Raw genomic sequence first — 12779 nt, 5'->3', positions numbered from 1 at the left:
GTACAAAATATCCTGTGAACCCAACCAAGGGAGTACTCATTCTTTCAAGTTGCTCTACAGTCATTCTCATCCTTTGGAAAGCATCATAAAACAAGACGTCTGCAGAACTTTCATTATCCACCAAAACTCTTTTTACATTAAAGTTTGGTGAGGGAAATAACTATAGCGTTATCATGGGGGGTCTCAATACCTTCAGATTTTCATCAGAAAAAGAGATGATTCCGCAGTGCGCAAACGCTTTGAAGAAGCTCCCCCTCTCCGGCTCGACACCTCAGGTGTCTTTGGTTGCCCTTCTCTAATGGTATGCATAATGCCCGCAATAGGTCCGTTGTTGTTTTGCTCCTCGGGTGGCTCGGGATCCTGTTCCTCGGGCGCCCTCCTTTCAGATTGACCTTGGATAAACTGACTCAGCCGACCCCAACGGATGAGCGCCTCAATCTCATCACGAAGCTGGTAGCAGTCCTTCGTATCATGGCTGTAATCTTTGTGGAAGCGACAGTATTTGTTCGAGCGCTTCCGCGGCACTGACGGTCGCATCCTTGGCGGGGCCAGAGGTAGCCCCGACCCTTGATCTTCATGAGAATCTCAACTCGGGTGGATGTGACGGGAGTGTACTTTCCAAACTTCTGAAGGAGAGTATATTTACCGAGCTTTCGGAGAGGAGACCTCGGGTGAATCGGGCTCCTAGGCCGAGAAGGATTTTTCTCGCGCTGGGGGGATCGGGAGCGCTCCTCATGGCGCTTCTTCTGCATCTTAGCAGGTTATTCGGCCCGAGAGGCCATGGCTTCCTCAGTCTTGGCATACTTTCGAGCTTGGGCCAACATTTCTGTAAAGTCGGCGGGGAAGCTCTTCTCGATAGAGAAGAGGAACTTGTAGGATCGAGCTCCAGTCTTTAACGCCAACATGGTGATGGACTGGTCGAGATCGCGAACCTCCTATGTGGCCAAGGTAAAGCGATCGATGTAGTCTTTCAGGGATTCTCCCTCCTTCTGCTTGATGGCAAAGAGGAAGTCTGAGGTCCGGCGCTAACGCTGGCTAGCAGCAAAGTGAGTGGCAAGCTGCCTGCCCAGCTGCTCGAAGGAAAGGATCGAGTTGGGCTTTAACTTAGAGAACTAGAAACGAGCTGCCTTGCGGAGAGTTGCTGAAAAGGCCCTGTAAAGTAGGGCATCATGAGGGCCATGTAGCTCTCCAGATGATCGAGGGGATCGGACGAGCCATCATATGTCTCTATTTACGGCATCTTGAAGCTCTGGGGGATCGGCTCATCAGCGACCCGTCGAGAAAATGGAGACTTAGTTGTGAAGTCGATGTCGGCGTCACGCTTTGGAGCTTGGTCTCGAAGCAATTGGATCTGTCGTTCCAACTGCTCGACTTTTCTGTTGAGCTTAGGCGGAGGTGTCGTTGCCTGTGGTCAACAGGGCCTCTCCAGCTCTTGGTCGACGCTACAGGCGGCTCGGCACAGGGCAAACCCCTCCTCTGATAGTTGCTCCCATGATTGGGGCATTGGGCTTCGGCGCAGGCTTTCAGGGCAATGGCCGCGCGACAAGCCCTCCTGGCTTGGGCATCGAGCTCGATGGGAGCTTCGATAGTGGCGAGGTTCCCTTTCGTCATCCATCGTGCACTGCTTGGCAGGAGAACGACGTCGCAATGGCGTCCGATGGACTCACGTCCGCGAAGAGGGGGTGCAGATTGGACTTCGCCTCGCTGCAGGCCTTGGACGGCTGCAATTAGTGTTTGAACCTGCTGAGGAAGCAGATCAAACTGCTCTGGCTGGACCTAAGAAATCTGGTCCGCCGGTGCAGGTGCTGCAAGGGGTGGACTTTGAAGCGAGTTGCCAGGTGTTGGTATTCGGCTGCTCGGTGCATTTGGAGCTTCGTAACTCTTTAACCTCATAATCACGACTCAGGCCCTTCCTCTAGCGCCAAATGTTGTAATTCAAATTTGGCCCGAGGGTGACTATGCCGAGGGAATTAGGAGAGCTGCCGGTCGAAGCGGGGAAAGGAAGGCCACCTCTTGTGCGGCGGCGTACCTGCACAAAGCCTCACCGGTAATTTTAGTAAGGGTCCTCCGATGCTCAAGGTAGAGTGGATCTTAGTTGGTCCAAAAGTCTTTTAGGCATTACCTGATGGGGTTATTTATAATCCCCGTAGAGGTGCCCAGGTGGCGGAGGTATGGCCTGTCCTCATCATGGAAGGAGATGACTTTTAGCCAGATGACGCGCAGCTAGAGCTTGCTTGAGGTGCACAGCGTAGGCCGTTCTTGTGAACGGTAAGGCATTGATAGGTGTGGCATGATATGGCTGGAGCAGCATGGCGTCGTCCTTGGTTGTTGTTGGCCCGCAAGCAAAGCATGGCATGATGAAGTTATAATGTACGGCTATGTATGCGGGCGTGGGCACGTACGTGGATGTGGTCATGGGCGAAGTCGAGCTCGATGAGAGGTCGCATCATATGTTCGGCGAGGTCGGCTTGGTGGGTGCTTAGGTCGGCCTAGCCTCTCTAATTTCGAGGTTTGCTCGGTAGGGTGCCTCGAGCTCGAGGGTCGGGGCACGTTGTTGGATAGGGTGCCCCGAACTTGGCTAGGGCGCGTTGTCGAATATCAAGGGCGCCTCGAGCTCAGTCGGGACGCGTTGTTGAGTATAAGGGCGCCCCGAACTCGGGTTGGGGCGTGTCGGCGAGTATAAAGGCGCCCCGAACTCGGCTAGGGTGCGTCGGCGAATATAAAGGCGCTCCGAGCTTAGTCGAGGCACGTCGTCGTATAGTCCTGTGGTCAAAAGAGCTCTTTATCTCGCAGTCGACACAGCAGGATGCTCCGAACTTGGGCCCAGGACGTCATTATAAGCATCAGAAGAGGCTGCTGCAGGTTATATTAGCGGAGAGATCCGGCCGAAGTCGACTTAGCCTTTAGCAAAGTTCGAGATTGGGCTGGCTCTTAGCAGGACCGAGGTCTGGTCTGCTCGGCATTGAGGTCTGCTCGGCTGGAGTGGAATGATCCCTTGTCGTGATCAGGACGGCCCATTTTGCCCCATCATTATCTTTTTATTCGCTCATAATTCAATGCAGCCAGCCAGCGTGAGATGGCCGACAAGACATAAGATTTATAAGATCTAACGCCGCATTCAACACAAGCCGTTACTTAAAATAATCGTAAGAAAATTGAGATTCTAGCTTGTTCCTTGAATTTTTCACATTGACGTCACAATCTTTAGTTAATAGCATGCCCCCAATAATTCAGGGGGGCAGCCACACATGCAGGATGCTTGGAAATTGTACCCACTAGCTAGCGAGAGCGCTGGAGAGCCGAAACGTGTATCAAGTGACCACCACCTCCTGGCCCGCCTGAGCGAAGGCTCGCGTCCCCATTTAAAGTATCAAAAATTTCTGACCGGTGAAGGTATTTGTTTGTTTTTCTATATAAATAGAGAGAGCATCCAATCTATAATCCTATTAATTTTTCTATAAACATACTTAGCCTAAAAAATTATGTCGGCATATTTTAGTAAGTTGAAAAAAAAAGACTGGGATACGGAAGAGGCGTGAGGCGTGTGAAGCATGAGGGCTTTGCTCCCTCCCATCAAGTCGCTGGGGCATGCAAGCAACGACGGGGCTGAGAACGTATAAAGAATTGCAGTGCCAGATCCGTCGACCCCGTGATGGATTTGGCTGCTGTTGCCATTTATAGGCGGGACGCATTTAATGGCTTCGAATTTGGGGGGGGACACAAATGGCAGGCGCGTTCAAGTAACGACGGGGCCGACGACATAAAAAAATTGCAGTGCCAGATCTGTCGACCACGTCGTCGATTCGGTTACCGTACCATCCATGTGTGGGATGTATTTAATGGCTTTTAATTTTGGAGAACATAAAAGTATCTAATTTCCTGGGCCTTCGCTTCATGGCGAATCTAACGCAATAGATTGCGTCCAGCGTCGGTTTTTCTGAACGATTTAAATAAAAAAAATAAAAAAAATAAAGATAAAAGCCCAAGAGAGATTACATATTCAAATAGTATCATATAAGCCACCAAGTTGGTAGCACGGTTGGAACGGAACTTAGATTTCATCCGAAAAAAATAGTTTCATAGAATGCTTTATAGAATATCCATGCAACTCTGGAATATAAGCATTCTCTTGGGTCACCAGAAATTAAACATGAAATAAATTTAGAGAAGTTGTTAATCGAATCCGCCATAGTTGGTCGTCCAATTTTTTTGTTCGGTTGCCTCGAATTCTTCAAAAGCGAAGTAGGATTTGGTATATCCGGTGGCAAGATGTACGAACAATCTAAGATAGCTACGAAAAATCTCTCTTTGGTAACATATTTGTATATTACTCATGAATTAAGACTCCACAAATGAATAATATGCGCACTTTTGTGGGAGCATAGTGCTGCATGAAATGAAATTTGGACAACCAACTGATGAATAACAACAAAAGTATTTTAGGATTGGTACTTTCCATGGTGCATGTGAAGTTGAAATTATCAGATTATACTTTGATTAATTCAGAGAAGGATGTTTATTCTGAAAAATAAGCTTGAAAGGTTATGAAGTTGCAAAAATATTTAGTTAGGATATTGCATGGATGCAAGTGATAAGTGTTAAGATATTAGCTTGGCAACGAGAGCATTATGGTTAACAGGAGGTTTATCTCAATAATAATGGGAAGGCTCGAATTGGACCAATCTTAATTGTGAACTTGTTGCTGCTCATTCCAAATCAAAATCATTTGCTGCTTGCTTTGTTTCTATACTTTGCATCCATCTCTCTCGTCCCCTCTTGCTCATCTTTAATGAGATGTTCTCCCATGCATGCCTTAAATAAGTGGGGAAGTTGAGGCATGGCACATCTCCTATTCATCTGTATCCATTTTTTCTTCTTATTAATACATTTCATAATTTTTTTTTACCGGATTGAAGAAAATTAATAGCTGACTAGCTTAATATATCATCTCCAAAATTATGCTACCGTAGATTTGAGCTTGTCCACCAACCCAATTTCTCAAGATAATCTATTAAATTATCATGACAAGTTATTAACTCAAATAAACAGACATTGACACGATCGCCAACAATCAAATCATAACAAATGGGATCATATTTTTTCATCAAATCAGCCTCTTCTTAGGTACAGCGAAGGCATCAAATGCGCGGCTCTTACTTCAAATTTCACAAGCGATGGAGACCTCAACTTTCCTCCGCAGCGCAATAATTGGTCAGGAATTAAGACAAGAGAAGCATACATTAAATTAAAAAAAAGTATACATTAAATTAGAAAAATAAAAATGCTGTAATAGCTCAAAAAATATCACTCAAGAAGTTACTCAGCATGCAAAGTGATTTTAGCAAAATTCTTTTTTTAATGCCTTTTGAGTATTCTTATCTTTTTAAAATCCTATACTTATCTTCTTAAAATCTATTTTTATCTAATATTTTATAAAATTTTAATCCAATTATTGTATTAAATAAAATTTAAATACTATAAAAAAAATTTTAAAAATAATTATAATAATTTTAAGTGATATAATGTCATTCAAAAATATAAAAAAAATATTTTTATCTTCTTTTATCTCATTATCTTAACTGAATTTAGATGTAGATTTTAAAAATTATTGAATATAAATATAATAAATATATTTTTTAAAAAAATAATAATTTGTTGGAAAAGCAAAAAAAAAAAATCCAGCTACCAGCAAGATCCGGCCAAAAACAAATATAAAGAATCTGATTACACTGGCCATTCGGTCACCAACTTTTTCTGCTGTGAAAAAAATTATAACGGCTCTGGTCCCGAGCCCAAGTCCAGCACACAGCCTGCACAAGTTGAGGGAAATAAATAAAAAAATTCCGCGGCGGAGGTTGGTAGGGAAATTACGGCAGCTTTGGGCACCACGAGTTGGTCCACCGCGGATCCATTTTTAAAACATCGACGGCACGTGCTCGTACTGTCATATCTCGGCCGTCCAAACATCATCAAACAGCGGAAAATCCCGGTGCTCCTAATTGGCCGGGATCCTGACACCGCCCCGGAACTCGCGATCGAGATCCGACGGCCGTGATCGAACGGCGCTGATTCGAAAGATGGCGCACAGCGGATCCCGCCTGTCCCCCACGATTTTCCCCGCCAGAAGTCGTTTCTTGTGGTCGCATTGGAGCGGAGCCAATAATGTCGCAGTAAGTTTTATATGTTAGAAGTATGAAATCAAGGATAAAATTGTCTGAACAATAATTGTCAGGAATTAAAACAATAATTATCCTAATAATTGGCATTCATCTTGATAATCAATAATATAAACATAACCTCATCATTTGTTGCAAGAATTAAATTAAAAAGTAGTTGAGTAGTACAAATATGGTTGAAAGAAAGAAGAATCAGATAGGAGAATTATATTTCTGTTTGTCTTTATAATGTATAGTAGCAGCTTTTATATAGTATTAGGAGACTAACAAAGTTTGATAAGGCTTACTAAATTTGGCACAATCAATCACCAATCAATTCATCCGATAAAACCGACGAAATTTGGCACAATCAATCTTTTTTAAGGTCGACTAAGTTTTGCATAATCAATCACAAATCAATCAATAATAATTCTAATAAATATTAAAAAAAGAGAGAATAACATACAACTTTCTTGAATGAATTATGCAAAACATAAAAAAAAAAATTAATATTTATATTTTTCAAAACAAAAATATCATAATAGAGTTGTTTGGATGGTATCAAAAAAACTCATTGTAAAATAAGATGGTTTACTTCCGATGGACAATCATAACAAACAAAATAGCTTGTCAGATAATGATAATTATTTATATATCTTTCAAGATTAATATAAACCTAAAAAATCTTTCTATCGTAGAGTTAAGTTTCTTTTATCATTAATAAATACTATGAGACACCTCTGAAATTTTTACGATAGTTATTGTAATTAGAATATGATGAAGAGAATTGTTTTAAACCATGCAAGCAACCACACCTACCCCCAGGCAAAGACAAAATTTTCCGCATTCCGAGGCCAGTATCTTTACGACTCTCGAGAGCTGTCACGTTTTCCCCAGGGATTAGAATAAGTTAATAACATGCAACGTCACGTGATGGTCAGGGCGGTTAACGTTACCGCCCAGGCTTTCAGAGGGTTTGGCTTTAAATCCCATGGCAAGGCAATTCTCTCAGCTCTGCTCCACCCTCTGTCCGGGGCAAAGAAGGCCGAGCCAAGTTCCTTCCCTCGGACTCCATTGAGTCTGTTAAGAGGTAAAAATCTCTGCAGAGCCATTTGTTCCTTTGTTTCTCTTTTCGATGTCATAATAAGCTTAGCTCCAACTTTTCCTGCGTACTTTTAGTTTGATGGCGTAGCAGTTTTGAGTCCTAGTAGTTTTGAGTCCTAGTGGTTTTCTGATTAGACTTCGACTCTCCTGTTCTCGGGTCCAAGTTTTGTGGTGCTTTTTGTTTCTTTACAACTATTCTAGGTTATAGAGTGTAGCTTTTGCTTTCATGGAAGTTTGCTGTCTTTGCAAGAGCCATTAATTTGGCAGCCTTTCCTTGTTGTTTATCACAGTGCTGCATGCTGGTTTAAGCTTTTTCACGCTTGAGAGTATATATAAGCATTTCTTCGAATTTATGTGTTGGTCTAATTTGCTGACTGAGGGATGTAGCTGGGTGGCGTTCTATAACTGTGGATGCTGGATAGCTTGCAGCTTTCCTATTTTAAGACTCCACAACTTGAACAATGCGGAGCCAACGAGTGGTAATTCAGATGGTTGTTTCACATCTCTTCCGAGTTAAAGATGGCAGGTTAAAATATGTATGATAAGTGGTGAAGCACTACCTATTCTGAAGAAAACCAAAAAAAAAAAAAAATGTTGATCGATGGTGCCCCAGGTAAGAATGATTAAAGATAAGTAACCTAAAACACTCCAGAACCAGACCTTTCTTCTTTGCGGCTTTCGATAATTATTATGGGACCAGCAATATTTGTTACAGTGATAGATTTTTTTTGTTTCGTTTTTTGCCTAAAGAACTGTTCGGCTATGAACCTTGGAACTTGCCAGGGAGCAGGCTGGATCTCCCATTGTACTATTTTATTTTTTGATCTGTTCTCAGAATATGGATTATTTCTATGATGCACCGCTGACATGATCCATTTGATGCAAGATATAATTTTCTCGCAAGCTAATAATATTTTGATAAATGTGTTCATACAGTCATATAGTATTGTAGGAAAACAGTTAAGACATGCTGACTGGATTGAATTTAGGAGAGGTTCAAATTTTTGGAATTTTTTCCCCCTTATTTTTGCGTGAAACATTTAAAGACACAGTAAGCATTGTGTACCAATGCTAGATGTTTCTTTATTATTAATTTGATGGCTTGCCAAAAGAAATGGCATGAGCTAGGAAAGCAGGAAATGCTTGCTCTTATCGACAAGTTTTAGATGTTAATAATAAAGAAATGCATTGACTTGGGCATGAACATCCTTTGTGAGATCTTATGCGGGCATGCATTTAGTCTTTATATCGATCCGGCCGCACTGATTAAATTTGAGTACTTATACAGAGTGAGCTCAAATAATATTTTTTGGCTTTATATCATAAGTTTGAAGTTGTTATATTAAAGTTTTTCTGTCCATTTCTAAATGATGTGAAATCCTCAGTATGATCAAATAACGTGGTATTGGAATGATTACTTGTGCTTACAGTCTTTAATTTCTTTCTTGTAATCCCAGCATCCGGTTCTTGACCATGTCCAATCTCCAAGTGCCTGTGCGTCCAAAAAGGCAAAAGATTTGGGTGGATTACTTCGTCCAATTCCGATGGATCATCATCGTCTTCGTAGTCCTCCCCATCTCTTGCATCATCTACTTCTCGATATACCTCAGCGAGCTCAGAGCTGAGAAGAAGCCTTACAAGCTTCGCCAGAAGGAACACGAGGAGAACATCAAGAAGGTGGTGAAGCGCCTCAAGCAGAGGAATCCGTTGAAGGATGGCCTGGTATGCACGGCTCGAAAGCCATACATCGTCGTCGGCATGCGCCATGTGGACTATAAGCGAGCTCGTCACTTTGAGGTCGATCTATCGGCGTTCAACAACATTCTCGAGATCGACAGAGAGAGAATGGTGGTGAAGGTGGAGCCTCTCGTTACGATGGGACATCTTAGCCGGGTCACAGTCCCCATGAATCTTGCTCTCCCTGTCGTTTCGGAGCTCAACGACCTCACGATAGGAGGTCTGATCAATGGCTATGGCATCGAAGGAAGCTCCCATATCTATGGCCTCTTTTCTGACACTCTAGTCTCTCTCGAGGTTGTTCTTGCTGATGGGCGTGTCGTCAGGGCTACCAAGGACAACGAGCACTCGGACCTCTTCTATGCAATCCCCTGGTCACAAGGAACGCTTGGACTTCTAGTTTCAGCTGAGATTAAGCTCATACCAATCAAGGAGTACATGAGGCTCACGTACAAGCCGGTGAGAGGGAACTTGAGGGAAATGGCACAGGCCTTTGCCGATTCATTTGCGCCAAGAGATGGAGACCCCAAGAAAATCCCGGACTTCGTCGAGTCGCTGATCTTTACGCCAACGGAGGGTGTGTTCATGACAGGGAGGTATGCTTCCAAAGGAGAAGCAGAGAGAAGAGGTAATGTTATAAATAGGGTAGGATGGTGGTTCAAGCCGTGGTTCTACCAGCATGCCGAGGCTGCGCTGAAGAGGGGGGAGTTTGTGGAGTACATTCCAACGAGGGAGTACTACCACCGGCACACCAGACCTTTGTTCTGGGAGATGAAGCTGATCCTGCCATTCGGGGACCAGTGGTGGTTCAGGTGGTTGATGGGGTGGATGATGCCTCCCAAGATCTCTTTGCTGAAGATCACCCAGGGGGAGGCTATTAGAAAGTACTACCATGACATGCATGTGATCCAGGATATGCTGCTTCCTATGCATAAGGTTGCTGATGCACTGGAGTTTCTGCACCATGAAATGGAGGTAAATTCCCATGTCTGCATGATCGACTCATAACCATGAGGAAGCCAAGCTTCACCATGAAATGGAGATGAACCTCCTTAATTAATTTCATTTTATTTCAGGTGTATCCAATCTGGCTCTGCCCACACCGCCTCTTCAAGCTTCCTGTCAAGACCATGGTGTATCCTGAGCCGGGCTTTGAGCAGAACCAGAAGCAGGGTGACACCAGCTATGCCCAGATGTTTGCCGATGTCGGAGTCTACTATGCCCCCGGCCCTGTCCTCAGGGGTGAGGTATTCGATGGCGCTGAAGCTGTCGGACGACTCGAGGAGTGGTTGATCCGGAACCATGGCTTCCAGCCTCAGTACTCAGTCTCTGAGCTCACCGAACAGAACTTCTGGAGGATGTTTGATCGAAGCCTCTACGACCAGTGCCGCAAGAAGTACAAGGCGCTGGGCACCTTCATGGACGTGTACTACAAGTCCAAGAAGGGGAAGAAGACCGAGAGGGAGGTGCTGGAGGCCGAAGCGGCCATCGCCGAGACTGCATATGCTGTTGCTGAGAAGGAGGACTGAGCTGGCCTCGGCTGAATAAAGGTTAATGCAACTCGAGGTTGGAAGTAGCAGCAGTGGTAGTACTCTCTGGGATGCTTCTCCTGCGTGAGTTTGGGTTTAATTCTCACTTGCACTATTCCTTCCTCAGTTGTCATGTTGTAATTAGGCGTTGAAGGCTGTAACCATGTGCTAGCTGTTTCATCTGAAGTATTTGAACTTGGTTTAGGAACTCGACATCTTTGTACTCTCCTAGAAGTGGAACTTCCCTAGAGGAGCATCTTTGCTCCGTTTCCATGGTGATGGAACTGAGTTGAACCTGCCAATATGAAGAGCAAATAAGCTACTTGTGCTAGCTCATGAGTTGTAATAATGGAATGGGCCGGTCAATGCTATGCCTACCCTGGAATAAACTCTGCTTGAACCATGGCTTCGTAGTTTGTGCATGTCAAAAGTTGGTTTCAGCTCAACGAATGACAGAATCAATGCTTCTTTCATAATAATGCCGAAGGATTTGGGCCCCGGAGCGTCTAAGCTATGCGTGAAGCAAACCCTGTGATTTAAAATGGAAGACAAGCAAAGAAAACATTGGTTCCATCCCTGACTAATTGGTTGGTGGATCATTAGGTAATGTATGAAGGGATCTTCAATACGAGATCTACTTTTTCTGAACGGCTTCTTATATATATATATATATATATATATATATATATATATATATATATATATATGTAAAGAACATTGAAGTTTTATAGGGCCCTTCAAATGCTGTCATCAAAATGGCGTATTGGGTGTGATCAATTTGATGAGGAAGGTCCTTAAAATTTTAAGATCGGCAGCCTGGGTGGCTACAAAATGTTATGTAGAACCAGTTCTATAAAAATTTCACATTGTATCCAAATATGCTACTAAATTGGTTCTTATGACCTCTCAATATGAAAGTATTCTTTTTCAAGGGGTTTATTATGCTTTGCCACAACTCCCACAGCGTCTGAATACTTAAGCATGCTATTACCGGTATCGCAATTGTTCTCTGATTCAATCATTTACTGTAATACGTGCCGTGCGAATAAAAATTCCTTACAGCACATTTATGTCAAGTGCTCATTATTATCATCCTCTTTTATTCCTCCTAAGATTTACAGCATGGGTACCACTGTGATTTTAGAAGCAAGCATTTATTATATCAATGAGCTAAACCAGTCTCTATAAATTCTCGGTCAAAATGACAAAAAAAAAAAAAACATGGAAAACTATTTCTTTTCCTCTGTCCTTTGCAGAAAGAGTTAACTCAAAAAGTTGCGTTGTCTTAGGATCTGCATTGGTGTGTATTGAGTTCCACATTAGCTACATACTAAATAGATATTGGTACTTTTACGATGCTAAGAAACTAAAACAATATCTTTCGGCTAGTTTTATTAGTTGATGTCTTTGGTTGTTACGAATAGTATCAAAACGAATCCAGATCATAACCCATGTGAATTAGAGGATACCATAGTAAAATATCTATTTAAATAGATTTGCAGCTTTAGCCTGGTGAAGATGTCAGATCCTAAAAAGAACATTGACTATGCACCACATTGACTATCCTAAAAGAATAGATCATAAACATTGATCCATATAGGTGTGTGTTTAGTACCACATTGACTATGCACCGAATAGATCTTCGTACTTATACAGAGCCAAAGAACTTAAATAATACTATCTAGTTAGTCTTTTTAGATAGATTCCTAGATCATTACAGTCTGAGGTGCAATAAATATAATAATAGTTTAATACACACAAATTCTTATTGGGATTTTCATGCACATCTTCCTTGTATGAAATATATCTGCCAAAACTTCATATCAGATTTATATAATTTTCATTAACCATATCGATCACAAATTTTTATTTACCATATGAATCACATATGTCTATTAAACATATCAATCACAAATCTCTTTGAACTGGCATGTGATGTTCATAATTTTTACATGTGGAATTCTACTGTATGCTCTTTTGTCTATTGCACTTGTTTGATTTTAATAAGTATCCAATGTTTAAACTACTATGGGACACACTTGGTGCTGCATGGAGCTACCATTTCCATTATCGTGCTGCCATAACTCGTATCCTTGGTCAAGATGTCAAACCAATAGCAACAAAATTTCAAAATAAAAGTGTTCATTTGAAGAAGATTACAATAAAAAGAATATGCTTTATGTATGAATAAATACGAGGAAAATATTCACAACAAAATTTAAGAGATTCCTAGGTTTTCTAAAATTCTAGGCTA

At 42.4% G+C, this 12779-nt stretch overlaps 1 protein-coding gene across 1 annotated transcript; it reads left to right on the top strand.

Annotated features, from left to right (window-relative positions):
• The first annotated feature begins 7102 nt into the window (after positions 1–7102).
• LOC103712977 (delta(24)-sterol reductase-like) lies at positions 7103–10928 on the top strand. The gene is made up of 3 exons (XM_008799701.4): positions 7103–7245; positions 8717–9971; positions 10073–10928. Exons 2-3 carry the CDS (start codon positions 8733–8735, stop codon positions 10523–10525), a joined length of 1692 nt encoding a protein of 563 aa, XP_008797923.2. The 5' UTR covers positions 7103–7245; positions 8717–8732; the 3' UTR covers positions 10526–10928.
• Positions 10929–12779: the final 1851 nt, after the last annotated feature.

This window comes from Phoenix dactylifera, chromosome 6 (assembly GCF_051530095.1).
Source record: "Phoenix dactylifera cultivar Ajwa chromosome 6, Ajwa_hap1_PhDact_Kaust_v1.1, whole genome shotgun sequence".
Lineage (NCBI taxonomy): Eukaryota > Viridiplantae > Streptophyta > Magnoliopsida > Arecales > Arecaceae > Phoenix > Phoenix dactylifera.
The sequence above is the reverse complement of the archived record's forward strand: the minus strand, read 5'-3'. Positions and strand labels throughout refer to the sequence as shown.

Excerpts from the sequence above, each read along its gene's own strand:
- LOC103712977 (XM_008799701.4), top strand. The coding sequence starts at position 8,733 with ATGTCCAATCTCCAAGTGCCTGTGCGTCCAAAAAGGCAAAAGATTTGG. Across the intron at positions 9,972-10,072 it reads TTCTGCACCATGAAATGGAG|GTGTATCCAATCTGGCTCTG; the intron begins GTAAATTCCCAT and ends ATTTTATTTCAG.